Here is a 13,754-nt window from a genome sequence, read left to right on the forward strand (position 1 = left end):
TAACTGAACCAGGAATGGTGGCTGTGGTGGTTTGAATGAAAATGGCCCCATAAGCTCATAAGGAGTGACACTATTTGACATGTGGCCTTGCTGGAGTAGGTGTGGCCTTGTTGGAGTGGGTGTGGCCTTGCTGGAGTGGGTGTGGCCTTGTTGGAGGAAGTGTCACTGGGCTTTGAGGTTTCAGATGCTCAAGCCAGGCCCAGTATCACTCTCTCTTCCTGCTGCCTGCCCAACCAGATGTAGAACTTTCAGCTCTGTCTCCAATACCACATCTGCCTGTGTACCACCATGCTTCCCATCATGATGATAATGGACTAGATTTCCCTTGATCATGGTATCTCTTCATAGCAATAGAAACCCTAACTAAAATGGTAGCACATGACTGTAATCCCAGCACTTGGGAGGCAGAGATAGGAGAATCAAGAGTTCAAGGTCATCCTCAGCTACACAGCAAGTTTGAGGACAGCCTGGGCTACATGAGACCCTGCTCCCCCCCCCAAAAAAAAATCCTTTGTTTTGAATTTGATATATAGGTCTGTGGTAAGGCACTGGCCTAGCATGTATTACACCTGAGTTTCATCTTTAGCACTACAAAAAAAAATGGTTTTTCTGTCATTGTTCTTCATTTTTTGCTTTTTGGTTTTTCAAGACAGGGTTTCTCTCGTGTAGCTTTGGTTGTCCTGGAATTTGCTCTATAGACCAGGCTGGCCTCAAACTCACAGAGATCCGCCTGCCTCTGCCTTTCGAGTGCTGGGATTAAAGGAGTGAGCCACCACCACCTGGCCATAAAATTCTTAATCTATAAAGAAGGAAGGAAGGGACACTTGTGGTAGCAACAGGCGGGAGAGGTACATATATCACCTGTGGTGGTCCAAGGCAGCAAGGGCCACAGCTTAGCCTGTCCTTCAACTACTTTACTACAGATTTATACATGTAAGTGCAGTATTTTCAGCTACTGAGTACATTTACTTCTCCCTCAGTGCTTCTCCCAGCCTTCGTGTTTCTTGCCTGGCTTATCAACTAGGAAAAAAGCCAATGTAAAGCTTCTGGCCTGCCTTCCTATTGTGTAACAGGTGATGGCTACCAGTGTCTACCCTGACCTCCCGCATCAGCAAAGCATCCACAGACTGCACAGACCAATGTCACTAGCCTGGAGCCGAGCTCCGTGGAGGGGCAGAAGTGAGGACAGTGAGAGGGAGAAGACCTCCCGGCATGGCCACACTCGGGTTATCAAGCCCACTTGCTAGGAGGACCGTAGAAACACCAGGACGAGCCCTGGCTTTAACACCTTCTCAAAGTAGACAAGCCTTTAGAACACAAGCTGTCCAGCCTCAGCTGGAAGCTCCAGTTCCCAGGGCCTGTGTGCATGCTTCATAAAGCATACTGAGTACAGACAGTGCCACTGTTCTCCTCCATCCCATGGCCATGTTCCAGAAGCTGGATCATGACTTTACACAGTAAAGAAAAGAGGAAGCAAGACAAGCTAAATGGAGCCAGAGACAAGTCTGAATAAGAGAGCAGAGAAAAGGAAAGAATGGCAGAAAATTATGGTTTTAAGTGAATTGTGTGTGTGTGTTCTTGAGTGGGGTGATGTTAGGGTATATACAAAACCTTGAGGTGTCATTCTTCAGTTACTATCCACCTTGTTCTTTGAGACAATTTTTCTCAATAGCCTAGAGCTCACCAAGTGGGCCAGGCTAGCTAGCCAGTTAAGAGTTAGCCCAGGTTGACTCCTCAGTGCTGGTGTCACAAGAATGCGCTACCACACCCAACCCCCCACCCCTTTCCTCTAACATGGGTTCTGGATATCAAACTCGGGTCCAAAACAACTGAGCTATGTCCTCAGCCTTGTGGGGTTTTTAAAATCATTTTTATCATCGGGAGGAGGGGGGCATGATGTGCCCTGTGTGCCACAGCATGCACATGAGGGGCAGAGGACAACTTGTAGGAGTCAGTTGTCTCCTCTGTGGGTTCTAGGGACTGGCCTCAGGCCACCAGGCTTGAGGGAAAGACCTTTACCCAAGTCACCTTGCTGGTCCCACCCCTGTGATTTTTAATTCTTCCCTCTCACCCCTGTAGACTCTCTCCTACAAAGTAAGACACTGCCAACCATTCTGCATGTTAGCACACCCCAACTGGCACCCTGTGTCTCTTCCCTAGACTTCTTGGTGCTCATTCATGTTTTCTATTTGAACTGAAAACGATGAAAAAGGAAATCTGCAGAAAGCAATTTCCTGGGCCAGCAGCTCCTGGCCTTGACCTCCCTCGGCTTCCATTCTTGCCGCCCCTATCGGCGCCTCAGGTGGGCCTTCACTGAGTCTCTCTGGCAGTGTGTCACAAACCAGGTTACACATCAGAACCTGTGACAACATCCTGGCTGGAAAGAGAAGCAAGAGCAAGCTTAGAAAAGAGGCAAGGGTGAGCCAGTGAGACGTTTGGTGGGCACAAGGGCTTGCCACCACGCCTGATCACCTGAATGCCATCACCAGGACCCATATGGTAGAAGGAGAGGACCAGCTTCCACAAGGTGTTCTGTGCCCCTACACATGCACCACATACAAATGAACTGATTAACTAACTAATTCATTAAAAGGAAAAGAAAAGAGGCAAGAATGTTGGGTACTCTGCTTTAACAGGGCACTACAGAGACAGACAGACTGTACCCACAGCAACAGGCATGCTTTTTGGTTTTGTTTTTTGAGACAGTGTTTCTCTGTGTAGCCCTGACTGTCCTGGAACTCAGAGATCCACCTGCTTCTGCCTCCTGAGTGCTGGGATTAAAGGTGTGCACCACCATTGCCCTCAGACATGCATTTCTTACATGGGAAGCCCCCTCTTCCCAAAAGCTCATAATCTGAAATTTCTTGATAGAAATTTCTAGTAGTTCAAGAAAGCACTAGAGAGGCACAAGGTTAGCTGATATCCAATCTATTTGCAGAATAGGTCTGAAGGAAGAGTCAAATTAATTGATTGGTTTTGCTGGAGCACAAATACATTCTTTTTTGTCATTTTGCACAGAAATTCTAGTCAGCACAGAAAAACTGAGAATCAATACAAACTTCTTTACTTCACAGCCTCTTTACATGAAGCTAGCTCCCAGCACCATCTTGGTTCTGGTAAACCATGGATACCTGCTCTCCTTCATGGTATGAGAAGAATGTTCCAGGTCTTGGGCCTCAAACCACAACTGTCAAATATAACAACACAATCATGAAACCCTGAGATTCACAGACACAGGGAAACGACTGTGGCAGCAGAATTCCTGTTCTAGGGCCCTAAGCCCCTGATCAAGCAGAGCATATCTGTCTATTCTGAACTTAAAAAAGGGAAGACAGACAACTAGCTCCATGACCAGCCAGCAAGGAGGCCCAGGGACTAGCACTCAGTGATGGGAAAAGCAGTGGTGAAGGTGGTGGTGAGCAGAGGCCTTAAAAAGGAATGGAAAATGAAATGGAGCACAAAGAACCTCCGGTTTCTAAAGTGAAATATTAAAATCTGCCTGAATGACCTGAGAGCCACCGTCATGCAGAAGGATGGGGTGATCCCTCCACCCCAACACGGCCCTCCCCAAACACACTGTGCTCCTGATCCAGTCACAGCCCCATCATTGCCCTTTCACTCACCTCCAGTCCCACCCCACTTAAAGCTTCTTTGGCTCAAGAGACTAAAAGCACACATCTTTCGTGAAGATCCCTATTTGACTGATCTGAGCATCACTGCTAACAGGTGGAGAAATCTTGTTAAATATATGAGCAGTATCATGACAAGGCCACTGGAACGGATCAGTGCTATAAGTCAGGCAGGGCTAGAAGCTTCCGCTCCACCATCAGGCTCCCCTTTAGCCTTGAGAGATCAAACCCCAAGCCGAAGCAAGCTACAGAGATCAATTCTGTCTCTAAGCCAAAGGTCTTCACAGTGAGGGACCAAAGCTGCTCTGCCCGAGCCTCTCCTGGCCGAGTCCCAGATTAATCACCGCCAGGCAGGGGCTGAGCACCAGCCTGCAATCTGAGCCTGGGCAACACCTGCAGAGGGGTCTTCCCAGCACCTCCCTCCCTCTCTTCGGGCAGGACCTCAGGGCATGAGGGTGTCCACCTGTTGGCAAGGCTACCTGGGACAGGAATAGGTGACATTCAGCTACCTTCCACCTGACAGGTAAGTCATGGTGCACTGAGTAGCTGAGTGAGGTAAGGAAGAAATATGTAGAGACTCACACAGTAAAGTCAATGCCCCAAGAGAAAGAAAATCACAGCTTCTCAACAGGAAGTCCAGTGTCTCTCTCATTCCGTGAGGGACGGTGCCTTCGTACGTGTGGCACACACTCCTGCTGTCTACAGAGGAGAGGAGACTGACGGGCAGGGATGTCTTCAACACCCTTCTGTGGCCAGGTATCCTGGTGAAAGGGAGCCTCAATGCAAATGCACTCCTTAAAGTCGAGAAGCACTTGCCCTGAGTATCAAGATCTAGACAACAGTTTCCTCAATGACCTCAGGAAGCTTTCTCCAGCACAGATGTATGGAGAACTGGTGATGAGTGTGGCGGGCACACACCTGCCTGTCTATGTGGGCAGGTGCTTTTTAGGATCAAAAGACCCTACCACATTATACTCTTCTTTGCAGATGGCAACCCCTGAGTACAAATATCGCGATGCTAAAAAGGGGTAAGGAGGAGAAAGATGAGCATGGAGAGTCACATCTTTAGAGAGACTGCTTCCAGGCCCAAAGAGAAGGATCCTTCCCAGCTGCCCACGGCCCAAGGGAACAGAGTGTGGCGAGGTTGGACTCAGACTAAAGTATGTACCTTCAAGGGCAAAGAAAAGTACAGGTCAGAGAAGAGGAGCTGGAGCCACGAGCACCTTCATCTGAGGAATAACGCCCCAGCCTGACTGTCACAGCTTGTACCGCCACAGCTTCATCCCCAAGAACTAACTCCCTTTGAACCTCCGGCCACAACCCAGAGTTAGGAGAGAGCAGCGGCTACAATTACGCACTCGCTTGGGGAGGGGGTGGGTGCTGCATGTGACAGGCCATGAAAGGTCCCAGCCTATAAAACAGCCTGGAAAACAAACCCTTAATTTAAATGTTAATGAAAGTGCCGTGGCGACATCAGAGGCTTCCTGGCTACTCAGAGAACAGCTACCCCAGTCTCAGAATTTATGGCCCCCTTTACCCTCCCACCCTCCCTCTCTCACCCACTGAAGTTTAAAGAGGAAAAGGAAAAGGGGGGGGCAAGAAAAGAAAAAAAACACCCTAATTTTGACATTAACACCATGCTTCCACCTTGGGATGTGACTGCTAAATTATCTGTCAGTAGAACACGATCAAGGAGATAAACACAGGCACACTGCACACACGGCAGCAGGGCAGGGAAAAGGTGGCGGGGGGGGGGGGGGGGGGGACGGGACACACTTCAGACGGCAGGTGGGACAGAGTAGGAGGGAGACACTGGTGGCTTCTTCACGGCTCTCTCCATTTTTTAACTGACACATCAGAGTTGCATACATCTATAGGGACAGTATAGTAATTTGATATGTTTATACTAGTGTGGTGATCAAACCTGATCGTTTCTATATGTTAGAAACCTTCTGATGCCAAAGCAGAGTGGCCCACACCTTCAATCCCAGCAGGGGAGGCAGCAGAGCTCTGTGAGTCTGAAGCCAGTCTGGTCTACATAGGGAGTTCCAAGACAGCCTGTGTACGCTGTGAGACCCTATTCCAAAAAAAGTAAAGGAAACTTCTGACTCTTCTGGTTATTTTGAAATGTATCATAAACGACTGTAGACCAAGGCCACTTCCCTGTAACAACAGTAACACCAGAAACAGGTCCTCTTATCCATTCGTTTCCCTTAGGTCCTCTTAGCCTCTGTCTGAGAACTAACCACACTGCCCTCCCTACCCATCTGACCCTCCCATCCAGTTCATGCTGTTTCCTCTAGTGACAATAAGATCAGAGCTTTTGTTTGTTCGTTTAGTTTTTGTGGGACAGGGTCTCACTGGGCAGCTCTAGCTGCCCTGGAACTCACTATGCAGACCAGGCTGACCTTAAACTCTTAGGAGATCTGCCTGCCTCTGCACCTAGATAACAGCAATTCTTAAGCAGTACTGGGAAAAAGAACGAAAAGACAGGAGTAAGAGGAGAAGGAGCTGATATTGGAGAGAAAAGGAAGGTATCAGAGACAGAGAAAGAATACCAGGCGGATGGAGAAATGGCTCAGCACATAAGAAGAGCACCTATTACTCTTCCAGAGGACCAGAGTTTGATTCCCAGCACCCATGTCAGGTGCTCACTACTATCTGGGATCCAGTATCTCTGACCTTCACAGGTACCCACTACATATGTCTCCCTCCCTCCCTCCCTCCCTCTCTCTCTCTCTCTCTCTCTCTCTCACACACACACACACACACACACACACACACACACACACACACACCCCTACACCTGATTAAAAATAAAAATAAAAATAAACTGGGCAGTGGTGGCACACGCCTTTAATCCCAGCACTTGGGAGGCAGAGGCAGGTGGATCTCTGTGAGTTCGAGACCAGCCTTGTCTACAGAGCGAGTCCCAGGACAGGCTCCAAATCTACACGGAGAAACCCTGTCTCGGAAAAACAAATAAACAAAAAAAAATTAAAAATTATAAATAAGTAAATAAAAATCTAAAAGAAAAAATATCAACACTGAGGCTGGGGAATGGAAATGGATCTCTGCTAGCAGGAACACAGATTCAATACATCAACTCCGTACACACATTATCTAACCTTCTGTAGTGTTTTATTTAAGTCAATTTTTTTAAAGTCAGTTTTGACAAGTGAGCCAACCACACTTGCCAGGCAAGAAGCTGCTCCAAAAAGGGGTCTGACCCAGCCAGGCATGGGAGGGTGCTGGCTTCAGACCAGCAGCTCAGCAGCACATGAGCCTTGCTTGGGTGCCATCTAGCCCTGCCTGACTAATGGCTGAAATCCAGAGTCTTGAGGAACTGAAACCAACCCCAGTACTTGGTCCTTGCTACTAGGACTATGACCTCCCACCAGGCTTGAATTTGCATAGGCAGTCAACACCAAGATGGAAGGCACAGAGCCAAGATTGATCAGGAGTGACCCAATGCAATATCCCCACCACACACATCACTGATGCCTGACAATGTCGGCACATTTCAAGCTGAATCAGTGGGCCGCTGATTCAGTCAGTATGACTCAGGTTTCTGTCTTTCTCCAAGTGTGGGAAGGCCCTTCCAGCCACACCAACCAGCCCCTCAGTGTCTTTGTGTAAACTCGGACTCTCATCTTCAAGGGCCGCTCCTTCCTGTGTCTGGCTGTCTCACAAAGCAGGACAAGAAGACACTCTTGCCTAGCTCAGGAGACCTTCTTTGCTCAGGCCCCGAAGGAGGCTTCTCCTCAGCTCTAGGATGGGAGAAGGAAGAAGGAGAGAAAGATCCTCAAGCCACCATGGTCCACCTGAGGCAGCAGGAGGGGTTAGGAGGTGAAGCACCACAGTCCTTGTCCCCCTCTCTTCAGCTTATTAAGGCTGGGACCCCCTTCACATACAGCGGCTCATCGGCAACCAGAAGGAGAACTAGAGACAAACTCCTTGTATCTGACTCTTTCTTCTTCCCTCACAGCACGGGGTGAATCATGATGCCCAGGACCAGAAAACAGCAGCAGCAGCAGCAGCAGCCCAGCGAAGACAAGCAGTGGAAGCCGCACTGAAACCGCCCTTTATCCCGCTCTCCAACTGTCAGAGCACACTCCACATGCAATCACCCTCCAGTAAAGAAAGATGTGCTTCAGCAGGCTACTGGATGGCGTCTACCCCACACTGCACACAGGCAAGCCTGTAGGGCTGGAACAAACACCCTGCTCTTCTCGTACCCTCACCCACTCCAAACAGTGCCCGGTGCTGGCTTTCCTTCCAGGCCCACCCTCACCTCACCTCCGGGAGAAATGAAGCAAGAAGGAGCAGCTTCGCCATCACAACCCCCAGAGGCCACAACTAACTTTACAAATTTGAATCGGTACATTTCATGCAGACTTGGACTGATCCCCCCCAAAACAAACAGGCCACCACAGCACACAAAATTACACTGTATATTTAATAACACAGCGAAGTCAAGTTTCTACACCTATACCACTCATCTGTTTCCCTGATGACAGAGCAGGAGAGAGGGGATTAAAGCACAAGCGTGTGGGGAAGCCTTCCTGACCACACTCGCCCACAAGGCAGCAGAGGTACTCACAGAGAGGCAAGGGCTCTGCTGAGGACAGTTTTTGTTTTGTTTTCCCCTTCCAGGGAAATGGATATGGTGTCTGCAGAGAAAGGGAGAGATACATATTTATCTCCCTTCTCCTTCCAGGCAAACATAGATTCATTTCAACACAGGCCCCAACTGCAGAATGGAGGGGTCCAGAAAACCAAAGACCTATGTGTATGTGTGCTCCCAGAATGGCAGAACATTTACCTGAGGAAGCCCAAGCTCTCACATGTGGCCTTCCCTACTATGCCCTATATCAACTCTGGACACCAGGAGTATTTCTGGGTTCCCACGGAGGCTTTCAAGGGGCCTGGGCCTGGAGTTATAGATGGTGATGAGCTGCCATGGGGTGCCAGGATTGGACCTGGGTCCTCTGGAAGAACAGCCAGTGCTCTTAACCACTAGACTATCCCTCCAACCCACTTTTAATGGGAAATGAAGTCTTACAAATAATTTTGTAGGTCTAGATGTAGTGGTGCATGCCTTTAATCCCAGCACTTGAGAGAGAGAGAAAGAGAGAGAGAGAGAGAGAGAGAGAGAGAGAGAGAGAGAGAGAGAGAGAGAAGCAAGTGGGTCTCTGTGAGTTTGAAGCCAGCCAGAACTACATAGTAAGACCCTATCTTGAAAACACCAAAAATAAAAATTTTAAAAAAAAGTTTTGTATTGTTCTTGAGTATTTACTAACTTCATTCAGATAGAAATAACTCTAAAGTAGCAATAAAATATATTAATCTGTATTAACTCATAGAAAAACATTCAGAGCCTCTTTCCACCATTGTTCCGTGATGTCACCATGGTGCACATAAGTGTCCCAGCTGATGCTCGCAAGAGCATTAATGATGCTGAGAAGCAAACACCAGGGTCTCATCAGGCCCTGCTTCAAAGTCATTGTTCAGTTCCTAACTGTGATGATAAAGCATGGTTACATCAGTGAATTTTAAATCATAGATGACCACCGAGCTGGGAAAATCGTCATGAACCTCACAGGCATTTTGAACAAGTGTGGAGTGATAAGCCCTAGATTTGATGTGCAACTAAAAGACCTCGAAAAATGCCAGAACAATCTGCTCCCATCCCATCAGTTTGGATTCATCGTACTGACAACCTCAGCCTTCATAGACGATAAAGAAGCAAGACAAACACACAAAGGAGGAAAACCCTGGGGATCTCTTATAGACATGGAATACACATAAATAAAAAGCCTCCATGGACTATGAAAAAAATAAAAATACTCAGAATCCACAGTGACCTTAGAAGCTATATCTGAGACCATGTATAATACATTTCTGCCACCCATCTGTGGAAAACACAGACCATTCTGTTCTAAGAAGTGTGTGCCTTTTTTACCTCCTTTTGTTTACCCCACGGGTACAGGTAGGAACTTCCTCTGCGGAACAGGGCCTCAATCCACAAGAGTCTTGACAACAGGGTAAGAAGGGTGGTGGGTACACAGGAATCCAAGGACAATGTCCTTGCCTGCCACCTTCCTTTGAAGCCTACTGTTTCTTTTTCTTTTTTTTTTTTTTTAAAGATTTATTTATTTATTATGTATACAGAAGAGGGTGCCAGATCTCATTACAGATGGTTGTGAGCCACCATGTGGGTGCTGGGAATTGAACTCAGGACCTCTGGAAGAGCAGTCGATGCTCCTAACCTCTGAGCCATCTCTCCAGCCCCGAAGCCTACTGTTTCTTTTAGTTTTGTTTTTTTGTATTTTTGGTTTTTTTTTTTGAGTAAATATAGTCTTGAGCTGGGCAATGGTAGTGCACGCCTTTAATCCCAGCACTTCAGAGGCAGAGGCAGGCAGATCTCTGAGTTCGAGGTCAGTCTGGACTTCAGAGCAAGTTCCAGGACAGCCAGAGCTACACAGAGAAACAGTGTCCCCAAAAACAAAAAATAAAATGATATAAACATAGCTTTGAGCACACAACTGGTATTAAATATCACCTTCTACAATTGTTTACAAACTAAAAATTCAAAGCTGCAGAAAGAAGGAAAAGCGATACTTAGACACAGGTCAGAATTCCTGCTTTTTCTTGGTCAAAAGTACCTCATGTTAAGCCTGGAGTTTGAGGGTCCATATTTCATGCTGAAAGCGACTGAGTACAAATATGTGAAAAGAAGAAGGGAAAAAAAACAAGCAGAGCATCAACAATAAAGTACGCAGGACTCATTATTTTTAACAGGAAAAAGACAGTAATTGACCTTTGCTGTCCAGATTCCTTCCAACTTCTCAAGGAAGCAGCAAGGGAAACTGGAGGACCTGTCCTTAAGGACAGTGGCTACTCACAGCCCTTCATGCTGTTCATAAGGGGTCCAGGACCATGTCACTCAGTGATTGACAAACACATTCAACAGGAATAGTAGCAGGGAGGTGACAGAGGCAGCCACTAAGGATCACTTCAAAAGAAAAAGAGAAAGGAAGAGAGATTCTTGTGGAGTCTACCTCAAGAAGACTACAAAAGAACCATGTGACTCCGGGGAGACAGGAGATGCAGGGAAGCCTGGGAAACAGGCTTGAAAGCAACTAAGCACTAAGCAGATGCTACATTAGGTAAGAGGGTGAGGGAGTTGGCATACTATTATAGGACTTAGAGTTTTCAGTCTTTATACACTCTTCTTTGAGACAGGCTTTCTGTGTAACAGCTCTGGCTGTTCTGGAACTCACTCTGTAGAGCAGGCTAGCTTTGAACTCACAGAGATCCTCCTGCCTCTGCCTCCCGAGTGCTAGGATTAAAGGCCTGTGCCACCACTGCCTAGTTTATTTATATATATATATTCAGGTCATTTTCACTGTAATCTAGTCATGTCTGTAAGGAGAACACAGAAAAAGCAAAAGTTTGCCCACAGCCACTCGCTAGCAGCAGGCAAAAGAGACTGTATCTCCCAGACTGCTCTACAGAACAGACCTTGAAGCTGAAAGCTGGTACCTCCCTGGGTTACAAGAATGGATGAGTGTTGCTGGAGAGCTTCTCTCCAGGTTCCCCAAGCCCCACAGTCCCACAATCCACGTATAAAATAATCACTCAGACACTTATATCACTTGTAAACTGTATGGCCATGGCAGGCTTCTTGCTAACTGTTTTTTTATCTTAAATTAACCCATTTTTATAAATCTATACCTTGCCACGTGGCTGGTGGCTTACCAGTCTTTACATGTTGCTTGTCCTGGCGGTGGCTGCAGTGTCTCTCTCCCTTCTTCCTGTTTCCCCAATTCTCCTCTCTCCTTGTCCCGCCTATACTTCCTGTCTGGTCACTGGCCATCAGTGTTTTATTTATATAGAACAATATCCACAGCAGATGAGTTTTTTGTTTTGTTTTGTTTTGAGACAAGGTATTACTATGTAGCACTGGCTGGTCTAGAATTCACAGAAATCCACCTGCCTCTGCCTCCAGTGTGCTGGGAATAAAGACATGCTCCACCATACCCAGCTGGATGGGCTTTATTTTTAAAGGCTCAAAGTCATGGACAAAGTGGACAGAGATGGACTTAATAATATTGTATAAAAATCCAAGCCCTGTATAGTCTTTGAATACAAAAAAAGGGGGGGGGACAATAAAAACCCAGCACATGTCCTGGATGTCTAGTATAAAGTCAGAATCCCCAACACCGGCTTTAAAGAGGATCTAACCTGAGTTCTGTCTCTGGGACCTACACGGTGGAAGGTAGAAATAACTGCTGAAAGTTGTCCTCTGACTTCCACACGTGCACTACAGCACAAGCACACTGGAGCACACTGATACACTCACACAAGTAAATAAATGTGTGCGTGTGTGTGTGTGTGTGTGTGTGTGTGTGTGTGTGTATTTATTTATATATATACAAGAGTCTGCTGCCCACATGGTGGCATACATCTTTAATCCTAGACCTGGGAGGCACATGGAGGCAGAGCTCTGTGAGCTCCAGGCCAACCAGGCCTACATGGTAAGACCCTGTCTCAAAAAATAAAACAAACATAAACAGAGTTCAAGACATCACCTGTGAAATTAAGGGAAAAGCCATATCAAATAACTTCACAGCCAACACTCAACGAAGGGCAAAAGAATCATCCAGGACTAAGAAAATGCACCCCGACAACTGAAGAAGAATGTGAAGGCAGCACAAAGGGACACCAAGGGACCTCGCAGAGGGTCTGCACAGAGAACAGCTGGCTAGCACTGACTGACTGCTACAAGTTTGGAGCCCACACCACAGGAAGACAGACTAGCATTACAAAGCCATGTCCTTGCCCTGGTCAGTCTCCAGGTTATGTCCCAAACCTCAAACTCAGTTTACTGTGCTCCCAAGTACCTCCTAATGAGGAAGGGAAATCCCGCTCTAAACTTCCCTTATTGACACCCTCTGCAGTAGGTGTTATGTGTTCTTTTTTTGTTGAGAAGTAACCCAATATTCTCTAGAGGATGTAGCTAGAGAGGAAGTCTATAGGTTGGGGGTAGGGGACAGCCTAGCCATACTCTTTGGCCTCAGGGAACATGTAGCAAGTACATGGCCCATCTCTAGTCAGAGTCCCTTCTACCAACAACCCACTTCAGCCTCCTGAAGCCAGCCAAAGCCCCCAAGTAACCTCTAAGACGAAGTCCCCGGCACACCTGTCACCTCCCACTCGCCTCCCTTTAGTCCCCACACAAATCCAGCCCACAGAGAGGCGCCTGGCCAGTGAGCTTTCAGAAGGGTGCATTAGGAAAAACTGCAGAGGAGACAAAGCTGGCCAGTCCCGTTCTTCCACCCAGAGCTCCCACACTTAGCCTCCCCACTCCCCGATAGTCTTCCCTTTCCCCTTTCCTAAGATGCTGGGATGATTTGTTCTGAAAAGCGACAGGTTTATAGGTTAGCCGACACCTCTGCTCTGTGGAATTTTAATTAACTTCTCCCGTCGTCAATATGCTAAGGAATGGGGTCTCCATTCTCTGGGGTCAGCAATGTGTTTCAGGTCCTGCTATATCAGCCGTCAAATTGAAGAATTAATGACGTGGCTAATCGGCTCTAATTCTTAGGAAGGAAAAAAACTGAAAGGGAGTTGTGGAAGAGAGCAAGTGGAGAGGTGCAGGCTCCACGAGGTGAGAGAAAGAGGCTGAGGTGGCTGAGCAAAGGGCACCAACTTGCTTATAAAAACAAGTGACTGACTTAATCAGATGGTGGAAGTAGGCAGCCCTAGAGCTTTCCCAAGTCCATCCAGGTGGGGTGAGAGGCATCAAGGAGGTGCACACAGACGGACCCTCCTCCCAACTTCCTTTACAGTTCAACCTTAGGAGAGTGTCTAACCCACTGGGGAGGACAGCGAGCCTGCCTTGGTTCAAGACAGCCTAGATGGGTGCTAGAACACTGGCTCATCAGCTAAGAGCCCTCCCCAACTGCTCTTTGCCAGGATCTAGGTTCGATTCTCAGCCCCCACACAGTGGCTCATAACCATCCGTGACTCCACTCCCAGGTGATCCAACACCCTCTTCTGGCCTCTGGGGGTACTGTACATATGTGATGATACACAGAGATACACACAAACAAAACA

General features: G+C 47.4%; 1 protein-coding gene and 1 pseudogene across 1 annotated transcript in view; one reads left to right on the plus strand and one right to left on the minus strand.

Annotated features, from left to right (window-relative positions):
- The first annotated feature begins 9,040 nt into the window (after window positions 1–9,040).
- Window positions 9,041–9,447, plus strand: LOC114708150 (annotated as a pseudogene).
- A 710-nt stretch (window positions 9,448–10,157) lies between these two features.
- LOC114708152 (F-box/WD repeat-containing protein 4-like) overlaps window positions 10,158–13,754 on the minus strand; it is a 33,209-nt gene continuing 29,612 nt past the window's right edge. The window contains exon 6 of the mRNA XM_037207344.1: window positions 10,158–10,346. Coding sequence (XP_037063239.1) covers window positions 10,304–10,346 — 43 coding nt within the window. The 3' untranslated portion in view covers window positions 10,158–10,303. The remainder of the gene's footprint in view (window positions 10,347–13,754) is intronic.

The sequence above is a fragment of the Peromyscus leucopus genome, chromosome 1, assembly GCF_004664715.2.
Source record: "Peromyscus leucopus breed LL Stock chromosome 1, UCI_PerLeu_2.1, whole genome shotgun sequence".
NCBI classification, from domain to species: Eukaryota; Metazoa; Chordata; class Mammalia; order Rodentia; family Cricetidae; genus Peromyscus; species Peromyscus leucopus.